General features: G+C 37.2%; 1 protein-coding gene across 2 annotated transcripts in view; it reads left to right on the top strand.

Annotated features, from left to right (window-relative positions):
* NSF (N-ethylmaleimide sensitive factor, vesicle fusing ATPase) overlaps window positions 1-26,144 on the top strand; it is a 150,102-nt gene that overhangs the window by 22,516 nt on the left and 101,442 nt on the right. For both annotated transcript variants that reach the window (XM_086687595.1, XM_086687594.1), the window contains exons 2-8: window positions 1,009-1,094; window positions 3,373-3,472; window positions 6,957-6,996; window positions 16,533-16,699; window positions 19,431-19,538; window positions 20,020-20,095; window positions 22,854-23,009. In XM_086687595.1, coding sequence (XP_086543721.1) covers window positions 1,009-1,094; window positions 3,373-3,472; window positions 6,957-6,996; window positions 16,533-16,699; window positions 19,431-19,538; window positions 20,020-20,095; window positions 22,854-23,009 — 733 coding nt within the window. The remainder of the gene's footprint in view (window positions 1-1,008; window positions 1,095-3,372; window positions 3,473-6,956; window positions 6,997-16,532; window positions 16,700-19,430; window positions 19,539-20,019; window positions 20,096-22,853; window positions 23,010-26,144) is intronic.

Raw genomic sequence — 26,144 nt, 5'->3', positions numbered from 1 at the left:
TTGGTTAAGTACATTGTGTGAAGGAATGTTTTGCTAGTAGCTGTTAATCAAAAATATTACTTGCTGTTTTGAAAAAATATGCCTTTCAGTTACCTTTGTTGGGAGATATTTAGAAGATGGTTTTTCTTAATCCATAGGAGATGTGGTCCATGCCACTTGAGATCTCTTATAAAAAGATACTCTTTTGGGGCGCCTGGGTGGCTCAGTCGGCTAAGCGTCCAACTTCGGCTCAGGTCATGATCTCGCGGTTCGTGACTTCAAGCCCCGCGTCGGGCTCTGTGCTGACAGCTCAGAGCCTGGAGCCTGTTTCAGATTCTGTGTCTCCCTCTCTCTCTCTGACCCTCCCCTGTTCATGCTCTGTCTCTCTCTGTCTCAAAAATAAATAAATGTTAAAAAAATTTAAAAAAAAAGATACTCTTTCATTATACACTTGATTAAACGTACTGAATTTACTTAATTGCATTTGAATCACTCAAAATTCTTTTCATCAGAAGAGTTGGAAAACCAAATCAAAAGAGCTTGAGTAAAAAAAAAAAGTATTTGTTGGTACATAACCAACATAACCAATGCAGTACTGGTCTCAAGGGCTTTAACTTGGTTGTCAGATCTGTGTTTCAAAGTGTCTATTTGTTTCTTTGTCTCTGTTATCTTTGCTTTCTCTGTAATAGTTTTACTGTCTTTTAGAGCAGAAATTTGACCACCATGCAGTGGTGAGGCAGGGGAGAGTGTCCTTCTGGCACATGTCTATAAATCCTATGAATGGGATAGGACTCTATGTGATTGCACGTGTGCTGTGATTGGCAGGCCCACAAAAGCCTATATGGAAGGGGGAAGGAACAGTTTCCCAAAGGAAGGGTTTGCTGTGATCACAGAGGAAGGAATGCAGGGAGTCAATAACAATAGGTATTTACTAAAGGTGATGAGGAATAGAGGACAGGAGGCATAAATTATTCTTTAAGGTTATAAAAGATGACTTAATTTTCTTTTCCTAATCATTGCTTTTTGTAGAGTATGCAAGCTGCAAGATGTCCTACAGATGAATTATCTTTAACCAACTGTGCAGTTGTGAATGAAAAGGATTTCCAGCCTGGCCAGTGAGTATCTAACTTTGTTTTTTTCCAACCTGCCAAGTGGTATTTTGGAAACTTTTAGAGAGCACTTGTGTTTTAGGAAACTCAAAAATAATTTTTTTATTCCTCTTGCTAAGTTGGAAAATGGAAAAGATGAGAGTTATGCATTTTAGTCTTTTTTTTTTTTTTAACATTTATTCATTTCTTTTTTTGAGAGAGAGCGCACACGTGAGCGAGCAGGGGAGGGGCAAAAAGAGAGACACACACACTCTGAGCTGTCAGCGCAGAGCCCTATGCGGGGCTCAAACTTGCAAACTGTGAGATCATGACCTGAGCTGAAGTCGGCTGCTTAAACAACTGAGCCACCCAGGCACCCCTGTATTTTAGTCTTTACTGTGTTAAACTTTGATTAATATGTTTTTTAAAATCATACATAGCTTTTTATATGTAGCTTTTATTTTTATTAACTTTGTTAGCAGAACTAAACATACTAGTTGTATGAATCATATATAGCATAGTCTTTAGGTTTTTGGCTCTGCAGTCAGGTTGTCTGAGTTTGGATGCTCTGCCAGTTGCAAACTGGGTGACCCTGGATAACTTATTTATCATTTCTGGGCCTCTGTGTCCTAATCTGTGAAATGGAGATGATGATAGTATCTTCCTCAGGGTAGTTGTGAAGATTGACTTATATAGATAAAGCGTTTAGAATAGTGCTTAGCACATTAATAAACCTCCATAACTGTTAGCTCTTTTGCTAATTATTACTGTGATGATCTAAGAAATGAACATTGGAAGATGCACAACAAAGTATTTTTAAGTATTTTTTATAAGTATTTTTTTGTTGTCATTTATTTTAACTAATTCGCATCATCCACTGCCAGAACTTCTAAAAACTCTGCTACCAAGTTCAGTGCCATCCATATGCTGCTGAGGCTGATAGAGGTATGGAGATAAAGGATGCCTACCAGAAGGCAGACTGGGGAAATAAGGAACAAGAAGGCAGGATTTTAACTGAGCCCTTTTTTTTAAAGCTATCTATAAAATACATGAGTTTTACAAAGTTAGAATTGCCAGTTATCTGTAGTTTTCAGTTTCAGAGTAAGGGGCTGAATGATTGCAGTAATATTGTTTCTTGCGCTAAAAATTCTATGATGCTAAGTTGAGCACAGAACTTTCTCTGTATAAACTGGGGTATAGATAATCAGTGTGAGAATTTGTTTATAGACTTTTCTTACATATGTCAAATGTTCGCTGTACTCATGATGGAGCTTACTTGAAATACAGCACATATAAAGAACTTGTGTTCTAGTGTATAGAAACACTAACCATTAATATTTAGAAAGTCATAGCATTCTAAAAGATGATTTTTGAAAAGATAGTGCTGTTGCAAAATAGAGTTTAAAGGTTTTATTACACACAGTCCTTGGCAATTTCTCTGCGTAGGAGGTTATCATGAGATGACTATATTTTATCTGTTCATGGGTAACTCCTGAGCAGAGTGAATTAGCAAAAGATGCTTTGAAATAATAAATATTGATATCTATATGAAAGCTGATGTATTTTGTGACAATTCCTTGTTTTTACCATCTTTTTAATTTTATAGGTTGTTACTGTTTCAACTGTTATGAGAGCCTACAGAGATTTAATGATTAGTCCTAAAACTAACTCTTTTTGGATTGTTGTATCCTGGTTCTTCTATCTTTGGTTCTCCTCCTTTTATTCTATTTGATGTGAAATAGAGGCACCTGGGTGGCTCAGTTGGGTAAATGTCTGGCTCTTGGTTTTGGCTCAGGTCATGATCTCGTGGTTGGTGGGTTCGAGCCCCATGTCTGGCTCTGTGCTGACAGTATGGAGCCTGCTTGGGATTCTCTCGCTCTCTGCCCCTTCCCTCCCTCAAAATAAATAAACCTAAAAAAAAAAAAAAAAAAAAGATGGAAAATAATTCTCAGGAGAGGAATTTCTTCTAATTTTTACTTAAAATCAAAGATTCTAAATCATTATCTTCAGTTTTATGTAAATTGGAAATGATATTTTGGATGGTATGTATGCTCTTGAACTTGGTCCTGATTGTGCTTGATGTGTGCTTGTACCAAGGTACCCCTTCTGCCTGGAAAAAATTTTGAATTGCTGACAGTTTTTAGAAATGAAATTTGTGGTTCTCTTCCTTCGGGACTTTCAAACACTCTGCCATGTTTCCACCTGGTACTCATGAAGCATCAGTTGTTGGAAACGAACACATACACAGGAGTTAATGTTTCTATTTCCTTTGACATGGAATATTAACTATGTTTCCGTCTTTTAGGCATGTGATTGTGAGGACTTCTCCCAACCACAGGTATACATTTACACTGAGGACCCACCCATCAGTGGTTCCAGGGAGCATCGCATTCAGCTTACCTCAGGTAACCCAGATGCTAGTTTATTCTCTTCTATTCTGAAAAGTCCTAGAAGAATCAATTCGTTTCAAGCAAGCATTTTCCTATAACTGTATTGATTCATATTGAAGAAAAACATCTAGGTGTTTATATAAGGAATTTAAAGATGCATTCTTAATTGCCCATTTCTACTATACCTTCCTTTTATTGCCTTGATTTTTTTTTCCCTAATTTAAAAAAATTCTGTGCCAATACCAGGTAGCTATCAGATTAAGTCTCAGGTTGTTTCAGTGTTAACTTGCAGGGTAAGAAAATATATTAAAATAACATTTACTGGGGCGCCCGGGTGGCTCAGTCGGTTAAACGTGCAACTTCGGCTCAGGTCATGATCTTGCGGTTTGTGAGTTCGAGCTCCGTGTTGGGCTCTGTGCTGACCGCTCAGAGCCTGGAGCCTGCTTCCAATTCTGTGTCTCCCTCTCACTCTGCCCCTCCCCTGTTCACGCTCTGTCTCTCAATAATAAATAAGCATTAACAAAAAATTTAAGAAAATAAATAACATTTACTTGTACAATTGACATCTGATGATAGTGATTTTATTTTTTTTTAATTTTTTTTTCAACGTTTATTTATTTTTGAGACAGAGACAGAGCATGAACAGGGGAGGGGCAGAGAGAGAGGCAGACACAGAATCGGAAACAGGCTCCAGGCTCTGAGCCATCAGCCCAGAGCCGGACGCGGGGCTCGAACTCATGGACCGCGAGATCGTGACCTGAGCCGAAGTCGGACGCCCAACCGACCGAGCCACCCAGGCGTCCCTGATGATAGTGATTTTAAAATGCAGTGATGTTGGGGTGCCTGGGTGGCTTAGTCGGTTAAGTGTCTGACTTCAGCTGAGGTCATGATCTTGCGGTTCATGGGTTTGAGCCCCATATCAGGCTCTGTGCTGACAGCTCCTAGCCTCAAGCCTGCTTCAGATTCTGTGTCTCCCTCTCTCTGTGGCCCTCCCCTGCTTGTGCTCTGTCTCTCTCTATCTCTCTTTCAAATATAAATAAATATTAAAAGAATTAAAAAAGAAAATGCAATGATGTCACACTAATGAATGTGATATGAGTAGTTATTTCAAATTACAGTTTTTTTAAAGGTTTTTATTTATTTTGAGAGACAGAGTGCATGTGTGCACATGTGAGGGAGAGTGGGGGAGGGGCAGAGAGTGAGGGAGAGAGAGAGTCCTGAGCAGGCTCCACGTTGTCAGCACAGAGCCCAGTGCGGGGTTCAGTCTCACAAACTGTGAGATCATGATCTGAGCTGAAACCAAGAGCCAGATGCTTAATCGACTGAGCCACCCAGGCACCCCTCAAATTGCAATTTAACTTGCTGGGCTTTATAATGAGTGGAAGGATTATGATTACATTTATAACTGTTGGTGGATTCTGTGGTGGGAAAACTGGCTAGCATTGTCCACAGGCACCTAATACGTAGTTGAGGAGCACTGCAGGTATTAGTCTGTGTCCTTTTCTACCTTATCGTCTTACTCATGCTGCTGATCCCATAGTCCTCAGCAATGTAATAGAACCCTGATCTCCTTCCAGTATGTTCGTAAGCAGTGATTTACTACCCTGGAGGTTGAAGGAAAGAGATTAAACACTCTTTAGGGATCTGTTAAAGATCTCTTGAAGCTCTGAAAGATTATGGGAGATCTTTACTATTCCCCTTTTCTCTATTTGAATGCCTCTTTATTATCAGGAGTACTTTCCACATTTGTTTCTATACATAAGATGTTTGGGATATTTTAGAGTTTGCCAGCTTTTGCAGAGCTGGGATTTTGGTGGTCAGAAATACGGTTTTTGATTATTTCTTCTTGTTTCTCTGCTTTTTTTAAAAAAAAATTACCCTAATATTTACTATAGGCCAGGTACTATACTAATGCATAATTGCATATTTTAGCTCATTTAATTCTCAAAACAACCCCATATGATAAATACTATTACTGTCATCCTTTGAGTCTGTCTTTGGGATTGAAGTCCAGAACCTAATTGGCTGCTTGGTGACACAAAGTCTGGACTTGCTCAGCATTCTGCTCAATTCTTCATTGGCTGGAAGCAAGATGGGATGTGACGGAAGAGAGCATGGAGGGCAGAGGAGGGAGAAGTAGCCTGCGATGAGGGAGCTGGAGGGAAAGCAAGTGCTGCACATATTCACAATGCAGCATCTTCACAGTCCACCCCCAAATCCACGCTGTTTGATGAGTAGACAAAATGTGGATTTTTGGCCAAAAGTTATTTTTCTCGCTGTTCTTTGGAGCGTTATCAGTAGTGACTCATTTTGAATCCATACCAAGCCAGTCCTAAATTTCTGCCTAAACGCAGTCTGGCCTGCCTTCGTACATTCTTGCCATTGCAACCAGTCTGGACCTGGGAGAGGCTAAAGTCTACTTGCAAATGCCTGAAAATCCTTTGGCTAGTACAAAGAGTAGTCAGGAGCATCTAATGATTGGAATCCCTGCTTGGGTTTCAGGAGAGATTAGCTGACCAGTTTTAATTTAGTTTTCATGAATTGAGTGTCTTTCTTTTTGAGATATCCTAAGAAACAGTATAAGTAACCATAGTATGTTTAGAACACTGAAATATCTGATACTATGAAGGCCTTCAGGAGCAGTATAGTGTGCAAAAGAGCTTCCTACTCAATGAGGCCAGTTTTATTGTACAAAGGCAAGCTTTGTATGTTTTTGAATAGATGTTCAGATATAAAGTATGGCATATAAATATGTTTCCTGGGGCTGCTGTAGCAAAGTACCACAGAGTGGGAGGCTTAAATTTATTCTCTTGCAGTTTGGGAGTCTAGAAGAACGAAATCAAAGTGTCAACAGGGCTGTGCTCTGTCCAAAGGCCTTACAGAAAAATCTGTTCCATGCTTAGTTTCTGGTGTTGCCAACAAACCTGGATATTGCTTGACTGGTAGATGTATCACTTCAGTCTGTTTCCATCGTCACATGACTTTCTCCCCATGTATCTGTCTGTCTCTTCTTATAAGGACACCAGGTCATATTGGTTTATGGTCTATCTTAATTTTATATGACCTTTTTTTTTTTTTAAAGTTTATTTATTTATTTTGAGAGAGGGGAGGGAGGGGCAGAGAGAGAGGGAAGAGAGAGAATTCCAAGCAGGTTCTGCACTGTCCGTGTGGGGCTCTAACTCACGAACCATGAGACCATGACCTGAGCCGAAATCTAGAGTCGTTTGTTTAACCGACTGAGCCACCCAGGTGCGCCTGACCTCATCTCAACTTGACTGTATCTCCACAAAGACACTTTTCCAGATATGGTTGTAATCATATGTGCCAGGAGCTAAGACTCCAGCATATCTTTGTGGATCACAGTTCAACACACAACACTAAACCACGTTTTGATCTTTGGATGTGTTCCTATTACTGAAATTCATAGACATTCCCCTTTTCCTCATTTCTATAATTTTTATTGATTTGGTTTTAAGTGTCTTTTTTTTTTCTTTTATAGCGAAAATGGGCTGGACTTTCTATTGGGCAAGAAATAGAAGGTAGGTAATTTTTTTTTTTTTAGCTACCTGATGTGGATTTTCTTTATGATTTTCTCATAGTTGTGGAAATCTGTAAAATTTTCTGTTGCTGGTCATCAGGGCCATTAAACATTCATCCTATTATATTACTGGTTAGACATATGAGAATGGAAAGTAAATAGTTATGGTACTTACGTCTGCCTGAAAATTACAATCTAATGGGGGAGAGAATATCCACTTATTCATAGCTCACACAATGTGTACAGAGTAAATAAGTGCACAAGTGTTACCATTGGGACCTCTGTGTGAAAGTGCTAAGATGGAATGGGAGTGGATGAATTGGTTGGAGGCTGAAAAATCAGCCAGAGAAATCTTTTTAGGCACTGGAGTTTTCAACATGTTTATGAAGTAGGGGAAAAGCATTACATAGTAGAGATAAGGAAGAAAAGCTCTTAAGATGGGAAATAATATCAATAAAAGACATTGAGATGGGAGCAAGCAAATCATAGGCAGTGCTCAGGAAGCATGTGTGCCTGATTGAAAGGATTTACCTGAATTAATTGTATTAAGTGATGAAAACATGCAGTTAGTGGAGGGCCTAAAAGTACATACTAAAATTTTTGGATTTTATTCAAAGACAATAGAAAGCTCCTGAAGATTTCTGAGTGAGTCCATCAAAATCCTAATTTTAGAAAAGATTCTGATGTCAGTGTGGAGTATAGTGAGGAATGGGGAGAATTCAGGAGTCAAGGAAAATAGCTTGGAGATTATCTGACTTGCCTAGAATTAAGTTGAATAGGCCTTTGTGAAATTATGGCTGTGGAATAAATTTTTTAAAAGTCTAAGATATATTGAAGAGGAATAATTGGTATTATTTGATGATTCCATTTTACTATATACTGAGATATGTTTTATGTTTGTTTGGAAAGATAAATCAGATTAAGTTAAGGAGAAGAAAGAGTGGCAGCATTTAAGCAAACGGTATACTTATTTTAATGAAGTGTGTATCTTATAATGAAGTTATCACAGTTCATTGGGGGAGGGCGTGGAAAGAAGGTTATGACTTCAGGAGGAAAAAAGGACTAAGCTACTTGTGGATTATAAGCCAAGGGACAAATAAGCAAATATTGGCATTGTCTCGTAGGCACTGTGTCAAAATTGGGAAAATGGACTATGAATCTTCTTGTCACCTAGTTTCATGTCAACTTCATGGGTACGGCAGGAGAAGGAGAGAAGAAGCCAAGAATACTTAAGTCAGCTTTTTTTCTGCTTGCTTTTAAAACCTAAAAAATTGGATATTTACAAAAAATTTGCAAAAATAAGAGAATTCCTATATACTATTTTTACCAGATTCACCAGTTACCATATTTTTAAAATTCATTTCCTCTCTTTCCCTACACACATGTGTGCATACACATTTCTTTTCTTAAGCATTTGGGATTAAATTGCAGAAATCATTCCTCTTTACATCTCATACTTTAGTGTATATTTCCTGAGGACAAAGATATGCTCTTACAGTAATCAAATTCAGGAAATTAAACGTTAATGTAATTAAATGTTGAAACTTTAATCTCTAGTTCATATTTCAGTTTTGTTAATTGTCCCAGTGATTTCCTTTACAACATGTTTTTCCTTCTCAGCAGATGATCCAGTTTGGGATCGTGTATTGTACTCAGTTGTCATTTCTCTAATCTTTGGCTTTTATTTTTTTCCTTTCATGATGGTGATATTTTTGAAGAATACATTTGTAGGATAGGTTATTGAAGTTTCAGTTTTGTAAGATGGAGAAGTTCTGAAGATCTAATGTGTAGAAGGGTGACTGTAGTTAACAATGCTGCGTGCATACTTAAACTTTGCCAAGTGGGTAGATCTTAAGCATTGTCATCACACATGCATGTGCACACACACGCAGAGAAAGAAAATGGTTCGTGTGCACTGAGAAGGAGGTATATTATGTTATCAGGGTTTATTGTCTGCTATATATCTGTAAGCTCTACTTTACTAATTATGCTGTTTAGATCTTCTGTATTCTTAATGGAATTACCTGCCCTGTATGGCACTGAAACTGGTGTGTTAAAATCTTAGTGTTCTTCTGTTCTATTTTTCCTTGCATCTCCTGTAGTATCTACTTTACATAGTGGTTTCTATGTTATTTGATATGTAGATATTCATAACTGTTATATTTTTAATGTGAATTGTGGCTATTAGCATCATAAAGTATCCTTCTTCATCTTGTTTAATGTGTTGTAAATTATACTTTGATGTCAGGATTACAAACCCTGCTTTCTTACTGTTTTTAATTTGCTCAGCATATCTTTGCCCATCGCTTTACTTTTAGCTTTTCTGAACCCCTGTGTTTTAGATGTGTCTGTGGTATACAGTACAGAGTTGGGTTTTGGTTTATGAGCTAATTTAAAAATCTTCTAATAGGTTTATTAAACCCTTTCATAGTTATTGATATTACTGATATATTCAATCTCAGTTCTGTTATCTTCCATTTTAGTTGTGTTTCTCTATTTGGTATATCATCTTGGCTATTTTTAATTTTTTATTTTGGTATTTAGGAGTATTTATATTTTTGTTTTAGTGACTACTTTTGCATTTATACCTCTCATAGTACCCTTGGTCCCCCCCCCCTTTTTTTTTCTTGACCTTTTCAAAAACTCTGTTCTGTCAGTTCTAAGTGATATCCTTTGACTCTCTTCTGTTGCCTGTATAGCAGTTAATGATCATTTTCTACCCCCCACTCTCCTCCAATTTTGTTTGTTGCTTTCTTTTTAAATTAAATTTTTTTTTTAAGTAGAAGAAGGAGATTTTCTAAAATTGAGGTATAACTGACATATAACATTATATTAGTCTCAGGTATATAACATAGTGATTCAATAGTTGTATACATTGCTAATGATCACTACAGTAAGTCTAGTTAACATCCATCATCATATATAGTTACAAAAACAGTTTTTTTCTTGTGATGGGAACTTTTAAGATATACTCTCTTAGCAACATTCAAATATGCAATTTAGTATTATGAATTATAGTCACCATGCTCTACATATTAGTTGCTTTCTTTCTACTTTGTCAGAGCATGATGTTTATATGCTATTCTTCCACACATGACCCCATACTTGTTTTAGTCTTAACTCTGCAATTAAGTCACTTAAATGATTATGATAGTCCTTTTGCCAGTTTCTACTTGGTTGTATAAAACCTATGATCTAGTACATTCCTCTAGGAAGTATATATGTGTATAGGTGTTCATTAAGTTCTTGCATATTCAAACTGTTTTTCTATATCTTTGCTCTTTCAAATGTAGCTTGGCTTGCATAGACATAGAATTCTTGGCTTGTTTTCTTGAATTTCTTGAAAATACTGATCACAATTGCCTTGCCTTGTATGATGCTCTTAAGAGGTCTGATGCCAGTCGAATTTTCTTACCTTTATAAGTAATTCAGTTTTTCTGCCTGGGAGCCCTGAGGACTTTTCTGTATTTAAAGTGTAATATTCTTATTAGGATATTCTAGGTCAATGACCAATGGATATAATGGGTCACTTCAATATGCAGATTTAAGTTTTTGTTTATTTCCAAAATTTTTCTTAGATTATGGTTTTGAACATTAGTTCTGGTCCAGTTGTTTTGATTTTCTTCCTAGGGGCTCTAATTATATGTATGTTAGTCCTTGTCTGCCTATCTTCCATTTCAACTACTTTCTCTTTGTTCTTTTAAAAGTCTTTCTTTCTGGGGCGCCTGGGTGGCGCAGTCGGTTAAGCGTCCGACTTCAGCCAGGTCACGATCTCGCGGTCCGTGAGTTCAAGCCCCGCGTCAGGCTCTGGGCTGATGGCTCAGAGCCTGGAGCCTGTTAACGATTCTGTGTCTCCCTCTCTCTCTGCCCCTCCCCCGTTCGTGCTCTGTCTCTCTGTCCCAAAAATAAACGTTGAAAAAAAAAATTAAAAAAAAAAAAGTCTTTCTTTTATTTTTATTTTCTTGATTGTTTTCCTCTTCTTTCACTGCCTCTTACTAAATTGTAATTTGAATCTACTCTCCTATGGGCACTTTATAATTTATTATTCACTCTGAAATAGTTTTATCTTTTTCTTCAGTTTCTTTCCTGAGTTCCATAAACTCTCATTGTATTTCTTTTGTCTATTTGTGTTCTTATTTTTTAATCTTCTGATTTTAGATGTTTTGTTATTTTTCTAAGTACTTGTTTGAGGATATTTAATTCAGTTTAAAGTGTTACGCATATTTTTTTCTAGTTCATGGTTGGTTTCTTTGGGGGAAGACACTTCATCAGCTGAAATGCTGCAGTATTTTGTTATGTGTTATGTTTTCTTTTCATAGTAAACTTCTGGAGTTATTTTTTAAAATTTTTCATGGGAACTTCTTTTTATTTATTTTTTCCTTAGAGGGAACTGAAATATTGGGGTTATCTCTCTTTTGTAGATTTTATTTTATTTTATTTTTAAAATATTTATTTATTTTGAGAGAGAGAGAGTGGGGGAAGGGCAGAAAGAGAGGGAGAGAGAGAATTCCAAGCAGGCTCCACACTCAGTGCAGACCCTGACGTAGGGCCCAATCTCACAACAATGAGATCATGACCTGAGCTGAAATCAAGAGTCAGACACTTAACAACTGAGCCACCTAGACACCCCTAAGATTTTATTTTTTATTTTTTTTTAATTTTTTTTTCAACGTTTATTTATTTTTGGGACAGAGAGAGACAGAGCATGAACGGGGGGAGGGGCAGAGAGAGAGGGAGACACAGAATCAGAAACAGGCTCCAGGCTCTGAGCCATCAGCCCACAGCCTGACGCGGGGCTCGAACTCCCGGATCGCGAGATTGTGACCTGGCTGAAGTCGGACGCTTAACCGACTGCGCCACCCAGGCGCCCCAGATTTTATTTTTTAAAGTAATCTCTACACCCAACATGGGGCTTGAACTCACAACCCCGAGATCAAGAGTTGCATGCTCCACTGACTCAACCAGCCAGGTGCCCCAATATTGGGGATATCTTTAGGTGGCTTTTTTTTTCCCTTTGTGGAAATAGGATGAAGGATAAAATTTTTTGATTGGTGTAAAAATAAAGGAAATTACTTTAGATATGGGTAGCTGGTGGGGAGAGTTGCATAATTAGTGCTTTCCAAATTTGCCTGAGAGAAACATCTGGAGAGTTCGTTAAAAAAAAAAAAAAAAAAAAAAAAAAGATTCTCAGGCCCTTTCCTTGAGGAATCTGATTCCTGAATCTGTGTTTTTAACACTCATTGTTAAGCGGTTCCTCAGCCACATTTTGGGAGACACTGACAAGTGATTCTCTTTATTATAATCCCCTCACCTGAAGCAGGGTGAGAAGCTGAAACAGTGAAGGAATTCAGCACCGAAGTGAAGTAGGTCAGTGTATGAAACCAAGGTTCCTTATTTACAGACATTGGTAGAAATGAAAATGTATTAGTGAGAAAATGAGTGTGTATGTAGCTTAGGTTGCTTATTTCTTCAAACATATTTTTCTAAATACAGTTAAGAGAGCACTTAAGTTTAACCTTTAATGTAGATACATTCTGTTGTGGAAAGGTATGGAAATTCAAGGTAATCTTGATGAGTTGAGAAATGTATTTTGTGACTTAAATTATATTTAAAGCATTCTTCTGCTACCAGAAATGGTTGTCTTGATGGTAGAGTTATTCTTTTTTTTTTTAAGCTTTTTTTTTTTTTTTAATTTTGAGAGAGAGAGAGTATGTGTACATGTGTGTGCAGGAGGGGCAGATAGAGAGGGAGAGAGAGAATCCCAAGCAGGGTCTGCACTAGCAGTACAGTCCGTTCTTTAAAAGGTGAATCAAACGGGGTGCCCATCTGTTTGGGTGTCTGACTCTTGATTTCAGCTGAGGTCATGGTCTCACGGCACATGGGGTCAAGCTCCACATAGGGCACTGTGCTGACAGTGCCTGCTTGTGACTCTCTTTCTCTCTTTCTCTCTCTCTTTCTCTTTCTCTTAATAAGTAAATAAACATTTTTCTTAAAAGGTGACCCAAACAGAGTTAATGGTCAAAATTATAAAACTAAATGATCAAGTGGGACTTAGGGAGGTAAGCTTGGGACAAGGAAGGGTTTGGAGGCTTGAGTGATGTAGATGATGTGGCCATAAAGGTAGAAAACTGATTCAGTGTAGTAGTGATGTGGGCACAGTTAGGGTAGGATGTGTGGTATGAAGGGGAGTGCTAATTCAAAGATTCTGGAACAGTTTCTGTCTGTAGGTTGAGAATTTTTTGCAGTCAGGTCAGTGATTTTAGTGTGAAGGAATCTTCTAGAAGAATCATTTAGTCTTCTCTGCATCTGGAGATGCCGTATTTTAGGTATTACAGACTGATGTTCAATTAACATGTTTTTGACATCATCATATACCTTTTTCATTGTAATGTTTATTCATTGTAACTGTTTATTCAAATACTGCCTATACATTCTTTGCTTATAAAAATAATTTTTATTAGTCTTTGACATTAAATTGCTATAAATCTTAAAATAAGAAAACATTCTCAATCTTATGGTCCTTTGCTTGTGGATGCTTCAGGGCATCTGGCCTTTTGAGGCTGACAATGGTGCTGACCATGGTGCTGCCTGTGGCGCTGTCCATGGTACTGCCCACAGCATCTGAAATTCTAAGAGCTTGGTCTTTTCTATTTAGGAACACTAACCTTAAAGCACATTTGAAAAACTATAGTCAGTAAAAATGATATTTTAATACACTTAAGTTTCTTGATATATAGATGATACACACTCATATATAAACACATGTGTGTATATGTATATACATGTACATGCATTATGTTATAGAATTGTTTTTCAGTCTTTATTTTTATTTATTTTTAATTAAAAAATTTTTTAATGTTTATTTTTGAGAGAGAGAGAGAGAGAGAGCACGAGCAAGGGAGGGGCAGAGAGAGAGAGAGGGACACACAGAATCTGAAGCAGGCTCCAGGATCTGAGCTGTCAACACAGAGCCTGACGTGGAGCTCGAACTCACGAATTGTGAGATCATGACCTGAGCCGAAATCGGACACTTACCTGACTGAGCCACCCAGGCGCCCCTATTTTTGAGTCTTTAATGCATGTAATGATGTCATACGGTATGAATCTTTCTGCAATGTAGTTTTTTATTCAATATATATATTTTTAAGTTTATTTATTTATTTTTGATAGAGAGAGAGCACAAGTGGGAGAGGGGTAGAGAGAGAAGGAGAGAGCACAGAGCCTGATGTAGGGCCCAAACTCACGAACCATGACCTGAGCTGAAACCAAGAGTCAGACACTTAACTGACTAAGCCACCCAGGCCCCCTTCAATATTTTGTTTTAATAGCCATATTTATTAAATATACATCAAGTTTTTATTTTGATTGCTGTCTGGTATTCCACATTATGAATATGCCACATTTTATTCATTATTTCCTTACTGATCACTGTTTTTTTCAGTGTTGACTGTTGAAAATAATGGTGCAAGGAACCTCTCCATTTTTAGGCAAATGTTCAGGAGTCTTTGGGACAGACACCTGGAAATGGAATCGATGAATCAACTTATTCATTTTTACATTAACATTTCCTTCTATACTTACCTTCACTATGTGAGGAAACAATTAGGCTGTCTTGTTTATGAAAATTACTTAATGTATAACCTGTATTTTCTAGGAAATGTTAAGAAAGAACAAAACACTGAGAAGTAGAGGCAAGAAAATATCTGAAACTTTCAGCTGAGATTTGGACTTACTCTTTGATCTTCAGTGAATTTTCTATTCCTTACTCTGGCTTTCTTAGTTATTTTGCTTTTGAAAATGTTTGTCTTTAAAATATGTGTGTACCCCTTTACAACAGTAAGCCAGGATATAAAAATATGATTGTATAAGCAATTTCATTCAGAGAATATAGAGAAAATCTTTAAATCTAATTCAACTGGCTAGACTATAAGAAATAAATTTAGAATAGAATTTAGGGTATGAAAGAATCATAAGGTTTATGTGGTCCTCATAAGGTTTATGTAGTCCTGTCTTCTTGTTTTACAAATGTGACAAATCAAGGCACAGAGAGCTAGATGATTTACTTTGAGTTTCTAGTTACTAACAGAATCTATTGAAACACAGACTCCAAAGTCCCTTTGTCTTGCCTCCTTTGTTACCAGCATGGAAACTGGGTTTTTTGCTGTCAGGTGTTGTTCATACAAAGATGAGTTAAAAACGTCCTTGGCTTCTTTTACATGTTATACATGTAGTACTTACCATAGTTCCCTGGCTATAGTAGGTGTTCAGTAAATATATATTTTTTCAAAAGCTTATTTATTTATTTTGAGAGAGACAGAGACAGTGCGAATAGGGGAGGGACAGAGAGAGAGGGAGAGAGAGAATCCCAAGAGAGAGAGAATCTCTTGGAGAGAGAGGCTCCAAGCTACCAGTGCAGAGACTGATGCGGGGCTCAAACCCATGAAGCTGCGAGATCATGACCTGTGCCAAAACCAAGAGCTGGACGCTTAACCAACTGAACCACCTGGGTGCCCTAGTAAATATTTTTATAGTATTAAAAAAGAAATGCCAGGGGTGCCTGGGTGGCTCAATCAGTTAGGCATCTGACTTCGGCTCAGGTCATGATCTCACAGCCGTGAGTTTGAGCCCTGCATCGGGCTCTGTGCTGGCAGCTCAGAGCCTGGAGCCTGCTTCAGATTCTGTGTCTCCCTCTCTCTCTCTGCCCCTCCCCTGCTCACACTCTGTCTCTCTCTCCTTCAAAAATAAATAAACATAATTTTTTTTTTTTTTAAAGAGATGTCGAACTTTAAATCTCTCTGGAGTAATTTATTTTTTCTCAAGCTTTGTTTTTTTTTTTTTTTTTGTACTGCATAGTAACTTGCTAGAACAAAAGAGTATACACTTCTCACCTTAGCTCTTGCTTGTGTCAAACAAAAATCTTTTTTGAAAGCAGCGTGTTATACCAACTCCACTGGGACTTCCCATACTATCATTTGTCCTCTGTTAAATGAGAAGGAGGAAGATGTAGAGACCATGTGGGGAGGGCTGTGATTTCCCATAAGAGTTGGGTGAGGGGTAAAGGTAGAGGGAGAATGCTGTACAATGTGAACTAATTAATTCAGAGGGGAACAAAATCTCTAGTGGTTATTATCATTTTCTTTTTTTTTTTTTTTTAATTTTTTTTTCAACGTTTATTTATTTTTGGGACAGAGAGAGACAGAGCATGAACGGGGGAGGGGCAGAGAGAGAGGGAGACACAGAATCGGAAACAGGCTCCAGGCTCCGAGCCATCAGCCCAGAGCCCGACGCGGGGCTTGAACTCATGGACCGCGAGATCGTGACCTGGCTGAAGTCGGACACTTAACCGACTGTGCCACCCAGGCGCCCCTTATCATTTTCTTTAATCTGTGCTTGTGTGTCCTGTCAGTAAAGGCCATGGAAAGCCCTCTTTTGGTCAAGTTTTGTTAGGATTCATTTATGTGAAACTTTTAGTTACTCAAAACACAGCAAGTATTTGGTGTCCCTGTGTTTTAAGAAATGCTTCTTTTTCCCCCCTAGTATCCTTATATACATTTGACAAGGCCAAACAGTGTATTGGCACAATGACCATCGAGATTGATTTCCTGCAGAAAAAAAGCATTGACTCCAATCCTTATGATACTGACAAGATGGCAGCGGAATTCATTCAGCAGTTCAACAACCAGGCGTTCTCAGTGGGACAGCAGGTAGTTTTGAATTTTCTTTCATTTCTTCCACTTGACAGGCATTCCAGTCATTGCAGTTGTCCAAATTAATTCGACTGTTTAAAAACTGGGAGGAGCTCTGTATATGGACAGATATATCCAATTGAGTGATAAAAAGTGAGGGTGATACGTTTGCTGAATGTCTTGAGTCCATTCAAAAAAATTCTAAAGTAACTTTTAGGTTACAATGTCAAATTTAATTACAGCAACTTTTCCCTGTGCAAACTTGAGAATGCTGCAGACTTAAATGTTTCAGATTTCTTACTTTTTTTTATTGTGAGACACTTATTTTGTCTCTGGATGGTTTTTCTTTTTCCCTGATATATTTCTGTAGAAAAGTAATTCGTAACTATTTTGGTTCTAAACTAATTTGAGAATCTTAAGAAAATTATGTATGTGTATTTTCAGGTTTTTCTTGGAACCTCTGAAGCCCAATTTTTCTATCCTTAAAAATGATATTGCTGATCTTGCCTTCTTGCAAAAGGACTTCAGTTAGTATATTGTTAATCTCCTAGGAAGAAATTCTGTTCTTTTAAAGTTTTACTTAAAAAGCTGTGTGAGTCCATAAATTGCTGCTTGTTTGTACACATAAATAAGCATTGCTCTTTTGGCCTTACCATTATATTTGTCTCCTTCTTTGTGACTTCTCTTAGTTATTCCTAACTCCTTCCTCCTATCATAACGCCATAGCAGCAGTTCTCAAAGTATGGTCCAGAAACCTGAAGCTCTTCAGGGCGTTTGTGAAGTCAGAATTATTTTCATAATAATACCAAGGTGTTATGTCTCTTTTTCCTCTTATTCTCTCACAAATGCACAAAGGAGTTCTGCAAACTATGTGATGTGTGCTAGCTCAGCACATTGGCTATTAAAGGAGATGTGAGGGTCCAGCTGTCTTCCATTAGGCAAGACGTTAAAGAGATTTACAAAAATGTGACAGTGCCATGGTTTCCACTTACGTTTTTTATTTCAGAAATAGGTGGTTTTTTTTATGTTAAAAAATATCATTTATGTTCACACATGATAAATTTATTGTTATTTTTAAATTAATAAATACATTTTAAGTTTCTTGTTCTGATTTCTACTATAGTGAATACCAGTGGATATACTCCACTTAAACAAAGGCTCTTTGAGAGTTCTCAAATAGTTTTAGGCATATAAAGGGATCATAAGACCAAAAGTTTGCAAATCACTGCTTATAGCATTCTGATCTCTAGTGACTCACCTACACTGTCTCGGAGGCTCTCACCTGGGAAAGTATGTGGAACCGGCAGGGAGAGAAGTGGTGGAAAGAAACAGCTGTTGGATGAAAGGAGTGTCATTTCTTTTGATTCTCTCACCTAAGTGAAATGGCATAAATCTGGAAGAACAAGACTAGGGATCTGGGTAATCCATACATTATGATATCAAACTTGCACAAGTGGAAACTGAGTCACTGCTAGACAGGAAAAGATTATAGTGCATTTATTATTTTTAAGAGTACTAGAATTGGAATGAGTGATTTTTACATTCAGAGAGGGTAAATGTTGTGCCCATGGCTACACTGCCAGGGCTGTAGCTGAGACAAGAACCCATTGGTTAATTGAGCTGCTAATTAATTAAACAAGTGTTTAATGGATAACCTAGTATGTTTCAGCTACTATGTTAGGTTCTGCAGGTCAGCAGTGAACAAAGTATACACAATTCCTACTCTTACAGAGCTTACTTTCTAGTTGGGGAAGACAGAAAATGAGAAATGCCATTGCTGTTAATGTTAAGTACTTGGATTTAAGTAAAATGAGATGATGCGCTGGAGGACCAGTATGGTGCTAATTGAGATTAGATGGTCCAGGAAGGCTCCCCAAGATGACAGTCAGCTGATAATTTGGTGACCACATGTCCGTTGCTTTTTGAGCTGTGCTGTATTTCTTCTGGATCCCTACACTTTTTGATGAATAATTGTGCTCTCATTGCCTACCTAAATGTCATTGTTTTTACCTTTTCCTTTAGTGTTACTAGTTTAATAGCAAATGCTTTGGTATTTGTAATTATGTAAAACCTAGTATCATGCAGATATATGATTATGCAGAGAAGAAATAATACAGGGAACAAATAATACAGAGAAGAAATAAATATCTTACCCCACATCGCTGTTCTTACTTTTTATTCCCACTTGCAGTAGTCACTAGTGGCAGGATTAGCAGTCAGCTTTGCCTGCTGTGCTTAACTGTTATACCCCAGCATGTAGAAGAGGGCCTAGGTTATGGAAGGCGCTCAGTAAATACTTGGTGAATGAATGAGCATTCACCATCTGTCTGTGAACTTGTATGGCAGGAATTTTGCATTGGTGGTGGAAAGGCATGAATTTTAGAGTCATGGACCCAGGCTTGAACCCTGGCACTATTGTTTACTATGACTCTGGTTTCCATTGCTTAAAGCCCTCTCCGGATCTCAGCTCCCTTCCTAGTAAAACTGAGGAAGACTATCTGTTTCCAAGACAGTTTGTGAATATCAAGTATAGGACATCCTATACGGTTTGGCACATGAAGATACTCAGTAAATGTTAGTTCCCTTTTCTTCTCATTGCTTGTGTGAGCAATTTGCCTGTGGAACAGATTTGAGAGGGATGTACAGGAGAAAGCTGCTTCCCTGCATTTGGAAAACACTGGTGATGATGTGAGAATCAAGCCATTGTATCATGAAGTGGTTTTTCTCCCCTTATCTCTTCTCTACATAGCTTGTATTTAGCTTCAATGAAAAGCTTTTCGGTTTGCTGGTAAAGGATATCGAAGCCATGGATCCTAGCATCCTGAAGGGAGAGCCTGCGACAGGAAAAAGACAGAAGGTATGTTTTATTTTTAATAATCATTGTGATGTGAATTGTGCAGATTAATATAACATTCCTAGCCATTCTCTTGCTCAGTGATTTCTTTTATATTATGTACTCTTTCTTTTAAGGTAGTAGGGAGAAAACATTGCTCTTATAAGCTAGCGCTGTTATTAAAGTATAGCAGAAAATACACTTACTTGTAGACTTAATAGTAATTTGAAATTTGTATGGGTACTTGTATTCCTGGTTGAATGCAGATGATGATTATTGTTCATAAATAATAACAAAAAGACAGGCATTATCAAAAGACACATGCATTGAAATTAAATAGAAATAGTACAAGGTAGTTAGGAGAAAAATTAATTTAACTTAGATGATAGTTTGGAAGAGTTGCTTTGCTCAGAGAGACCTTATTTCCCCTTCATTTTTGGCCTTGTGTTAAGAAGTCCAGAAGTCTATTATTAGACTAACTACTAATAATTGTCTTTCTATACAGATTGAAGTAGGACTGGTTGTTGGAAACAGTCAAGTTGCATTTGAAAAAGCAGACAATTCATCACTCAATCTTATTGGTAAGATTTGCAATTTTAGAAAACTCTGAATGAAGTGAGACTGTCTCTGTTATTATATGTGCCTCAACTACCACGCTTTTCAAGTCTGGGAGAAGAATAAGGGCATCTCCATTGAGAAGGTTTATCACAAAATCATGGAGGATTTCATCACTGTCAGATGTGCTGATACAGAAAAAAAAGTTTAAAACCTTCACTAGATATCATTGTCCAATAGAAGTGTAATGTGAGCCATATGTATAATTTTTAATTTCCTAGTAACCTAGTAACCACACTAAAAATCAGGAAAAATACAGATAAAATTTATTTTTAAACTTTCAATATTGAGGTAAGTTCAGGCTTACAGAAGATTTGCAAGAGTAGTGCAGAGAGGTCCAATATACCTTTCACCAGCTTCCTTGATGTTCCATCTCAAATAACTAGAGTACAGTTACCAAAACCAAGTTAACATGGTTGCATGGCCACTAACTAAAATATAGACTTTAGGGGTGTCTGGGTAGCTCAGTCAGTTGAGGGTCTGACTTTGGTTCAGGTCATGATCTCACGGTTCGTGGGTTCAAGCCCAGCGTTGGGCTTTGTGCTGACAGCTCAGAGCCTGGAGCCTGATTCGAATTCTGTGTCTCCCTCTCTCTCCTACCTCCTACCTTGCTCACGCTCTCTCTCTTTCAAAAAATAAATAAACATTAAAAAAATAAAATACAGACTTTATTTGGATTTCACTAGTTTTTTCATTATGTCCTTTCTGTTCTAGGATCTGATTGAGGATCTCGCATTGCATTTAGTCATTTAATTTCTAAAGTCCTTCTCTCTGATAGTTCCTCAGACTTCCACCGTCTTTCATAACCTTGAGAACTGGTCAGTTATTTGTCGACTGCCTCGTGCACGGTGGTGTGTTAAATGTGATGTTAGCGTCACTTTGGTTTGTGATTGAGTTAAATGGTGAGTGTGCAGGTGAAGAAAGTCTCTCCAACAGACTCAGAGCTCAGTCCTGCTCTTGTATGTTAGTCTTGCTTTTATTATATTAAAATAATGCAGATTGGTCTCTAAGAAAAGTAACTCCCCAGAATAATGATGCCATTAACTGTGTAGTAGTTCTGACTTGGGGTTGGTTTTCACTATGCCAGTGTCTACGCCAGTAGAAAGAAGAGGATTTTCGTTGGCTACACAACACGATTTCCAAGGTTACTTAACTTCAAATATGTGACCTTTTTCCTCAATCCTTAAGTTATTCCCTTCTTACTGTTTTTTCTGAATTTTACAATAAAATAAATGTTTCATAAAATTTGGATAGACATTCACTCAAAAATAGCTCACACACTCTAAAATTTTACAATTTGATTCTATTTTCATAATGTTTTATAATTTCTTTTGCTTGACATATTTCAAGCCTCTTAATAAATATGCCTCAACAACATAATTTTTAATGACTATGCATGTTGTTTTATGGATTAGGATTTCTCAGAATCTCCAATTATTGATCCAATACATTTCTGAAGTGTTTTCTTTGTATTTTATACACCTTTCATACACCTTTTGTTAAGATGCCTTACCTTTTTTTTTAATGTTTGAGAGAAGAGAGAGGGAGAGTGCGTGCATGCAAGCAGGGTAGGGGAAGACAGAGAGAGAGAGAGAGAGAGAGAGAGAACCCAAAACAGTCTATGTGCTGTCAGTGCAGAGCCGGACAAGAGGCTCAATCTCAGGAACCATGAGATCATGACCTGAGCGGAAATTGAGAGTCAGATGCTTAACCGACTGAGCCACTCAGGCGCTCCAAGGTGTCTTGTCTTGTGGGCATTGCATGGCTTTCATATAATGTGGGTATTTCTAAGTAATTCATGCAAAGGTGTGATTGATAGGTTTTTTCCATTGATAAATAAAATTGTGGACTGATATAGCATGCAGTAAATTTGGCCGCAAGAGGGCAGTACAGTATAAGAAATGTATTTTCAGATAGCTTCAAAGAAGAAATGTTGAGTCCACAAAACTCTAACCATAAAATCACCATCTAGGGTAAACTTTTTCTAATGTGACCATTTGTTTTCTAATTTAAAAAATTGTATGACTTTCTTTTTTGTTAGTAGAATGTACTAAGGCACTTGTATTGTTTTTGAGATAGCTCATGTGGTTCTCTTGAGTTACTTTAGGTGGCACTATGACATTTAAGTTAGATAATTTTTGTCTTTGTGAAAGTGAAAACATGAATTTTGAAATTATTAAGACTTTAGGATGATCTTAGACTTTTGTGTGCAAATGGGGAAAAACAAAAATAAGACATCAGACTTATTCAGTGCATCTTCTCAGGCTGAGGGGTTATATACAGAGTTTATAAACATCTAGATAAATACATGCATTTTTAAATACACTTGCTTCAGGAGCCTTGAGGATTGCTAGATTTCAGTTGCATTTCTAGCAACTAGTATTTCCTTCATCAGATAGACACATGGTGTTTCTTCTAATCAGCCAAGTTAGTTAACTTGGTTAAGATTAGAGGCTAAGAGGACCAGCCTCCATGGATTGATCACAAATGGACGACTGTGTGAGCTTAGACATTTCACAAGTGTTTTGCTGGCCCTAAATGGGTCCAGGCACAGTAGTTAACATAGCAAAACTCATCCTTCTTATTAGAAAGTCAGCTAAGAGCATGTTCATCTTTGTAGAGGATAACTTCTCTTTATTCATTAAAGATGCCCAGTGAGTCTTATCTTATTCCACCTGGTAATGAAGTTCTTGTTTCACATTTGATTATCTTCGTTTGACATAGGCAAAGCTAAAACTAAGGAAAATCGCCAGTCTATCATCAATCCTGATTGGAACTTTGAAAAAATGGGAATAGGAGGTCTGGACAAAGAATTTTCAGATATTTTTCGACGAGCATTTGCTTCCCGAGTATTTCCTCCAGAGATTGTGGAGCAGATGGGTGAGTTTAAAAAGGAAAATTTGATCAAATCTTATGTTGTTAAAAAAAAAAAATGTGATGAAGTCTTTTTTTTAATAATGTTTTGAAATTATTTTTCAAACCTGCCAGTGTATTTTTGTCTTTTTCTTTTAAAAAAAGTTTCCCCAAAATTTTTGAGGTATTAGAACTTGTAAAATTACATTTTTGTTTTATAGGGAAAATAGAAATATTTGCGGTTACTTTATCTTATTGATTTATTTATTAATTTAAGTACGTCTGTGGATAGGACAGATTTAGAAATTTCATTTTATTTATCTATTTATGAATGTTTTCCTATAGGGCATATTTGGAAATTTCACCTGACTCTAAAGACCCACTGTGGGTCAGATGTACCCTGCGGAATCATCGTTATCTATTAGACTGTGGGCATTGTTCTTACGTTAGTTAGCTGCTGTTGCATTACCCAATTAGTACGTCTTCATATCTAGTAAATGGATTCCTGGCATGTTTTGAAATTAGATAAGTTTGATCCAAAGAGACAAATGTAGGATATACATGGAAGTTTCCATATTGCATACACAGAAATGTGCTGTTCATTTATCATTTTCTTCTTGAAGTTTTATTTAATTTATCCGTGTGTGAAGTGGCTTTATTTTCCCTAGTGGAAATGCTGTCATGACTGTTTCCATATCCATATCATATAGGTTGAATTGGAATGTGAGCCACGGAATATCTGAGAAAGGAATGTATAACAGCTTCTGGCAGACTATTAGTATAAAAACAGTATCTAAAGAAAAACCCTGAAGGAATACGAATATATCACTCCCCTCACCCTCCATCATTCTTTATCTTTACATTGCTACTGGCAGATAAAAGTGTGGTGGGGAAGAGAACTGCTGTGTAGGCATTAAGTGCTTGGTTCTATTAGCCTCCTATTGTTGGTAGCCTTCCTGCCTGGCCGCTCACTGTGATAAATTACAGGCACAGCACACACCTGTTCACTGGGTAAAGGTCGAGTTTGGAATTGGATTAAGAGAAAATGACAGAGACCCTCATCACCTGAGTTTTATACACCTTGAGATGGCAATAACATACTTTTTTATCTGAAAGATACAAAGGCCAAGTCCATAAAAAAACAGAATTTTAATTTGGAACATAGTAAAAAATGTGGTAATTCTTGGTCATGTGTATTTTGAAAGTTTATGGACTTATTGTCAAGACATGGAAATACTGTTTAGGTTATTTTGGGTGTGAGGAGAGATAAAAGGATGATCTTAAATGTTCTAAATTATTCTTGTGGAATGTTTTTACTAATTTTCCAGACTGAGAGAGTCTAATGATTCTGTTTCTTTGAACATTTATATTATCTGGCTAACAAGTAGAAAACCAACTGCTTCTGTTATAAACTATATCTTTTCATTATATTATAATATTTTCTCACAGTTTGGAAGCTATTAAGGATTCCGTTATTCAGATACGAGTTTCCTGTTTGTGTGTTATCCAAACCTTGCTCATTAGGGCCTCTGTCTGCAGTTAGGTGGATAATGAGTGAAGGAGCAAAACTCCTCTATCGGTCGATTTGTGACTTTGCCAGCTGTTGAAGAGGTTGGAATTCAATCAAAACAGATTTGGGATTTTTGAGTGACTTTATGAATCTGTGTTTCTGTAGTCCATATCGAAATTAGTTAAATTATAATACTTTGCTTTTTGTATAATACTTTGCTTTTGTGAGTGCTACTATCCAAAACCTTTTTTGGTGGATTTATTTTTCTAATATTTTTACATTAATTGGACAAAAAATGGGTTCTGTTCTTAAAAAAAATTTTTTTTCTCTTTATGGCTTTTGGCCATCAAAATGCATGTGTTAACAATTTGACTCAAAGGACAAAAAGTATTTTAAAAAACTACCTTTAGTTTTGAACTAAGTTGAAAGACATTATTACTATTTTTTTTTCTGAATGAAGATTCTCAATGTCATAAAGCTACATTTTTATGGTAAAAAGGCTGGGAAATAATTCTCTTGCTGTGCATGTGTCATTCCCTGTTTCCGTTAGAGTCTTCTTTTTCCCTTTGAATTTGGGGGGGAATTCCATAGTAGAGTACCTCATTGCGGTGCAAGAACAGTATGGTTATAAAATTCTCATTAGGTTTTGGTAAAGGCATATAAAAGTACAGATTGCTACATTTTTTTTTTCAACGTTTATTTATTTTTGGGACAGAGAGAGACAGAGCATGAACAGGGGAGGGGCAGAGAGAGAGGGAGACACAGAATCGGAAACAGGCTCCAGGCTCTGAGCCATCAGCCCAGAGCCCGACGCGGGGCTCGAACTCACGGACCGCGAGATCGTGACCTGGCTGAAGTCGGACGCTTAACCGACTGCACCACCCAGGCGCCCCAGATTGCTACATTTTGTATAGAATAAAAAGTAACACTACACAGGTCCTTTTTATATGTATACCCTATGTTCTTTTACCCTGTCAGGTGGGGGAACAAAATTGGCTGATTTCTTCCTCACTCTTAATTAAATAGATAAACCTCTGTGGTTTTGGGATCCAACTGGACACTGGGTGTGATTGTTTAAATCGATTAAAATGGAAAAAAATAATGATTAGTAAAGAATAATTTATGTAGGTTATGGGACCGTTCTGTTTTGTTTTAAGCAGAGAACTCTTTTACTTTTGGCTTGAAACCAAATCATTGTGTGTACCATGGAGTCTAGAATTGGGTCTACTTTGTAAGCAGGAATCTTCACTAACTGGATCTTTTTGCCTATATATCAAAGTTGTGAGCTCACAGAATGATAAATTTAGAATTCTCTTCTCTCATTGTGTTTATGAATAGTTATGCTTTTAGGTAATACAGTTCTTTTGCTTGTAAAGCTTCATGTTACCTTCAGGATTGAAAATACAGTTTAGATATATATGGAATGTTGCTTTGAGGAGGTATAGGAAGACTAAAGGGCTAACCAGAGGCACATAGTTCTGCAGGAACATTAAAGGTCAGATGAGGTCACGCACCTGCAGTAAATGTCCTAGGAGCACCCAGGGTAGAAATGTGGGCATCACACACTGGTATCTGCAAGTCTCAGCAAATAAACTCAGCAGCTTATTGCTGTCCTTGAGCACACTCAAGTGTCAGCCGAATATGTCCTTCCG

Source organism: Puma concolor, chromosome E1, assembly GCF_028749965.1.
Source record: "Puma concolor isolate L17-30 chromosome E1, mPumCon1.1.hap2, whole genome shotgun sequence".
NCBI classification, from domain to species: Eukaryota; Metazoa; Chordata; class Mammalia; order Carnivora; family Felidae; genus Puma; species Puma concolor.
This window is presented reverse-complemented; position numbering and strand designations above follow the sequence as displayed.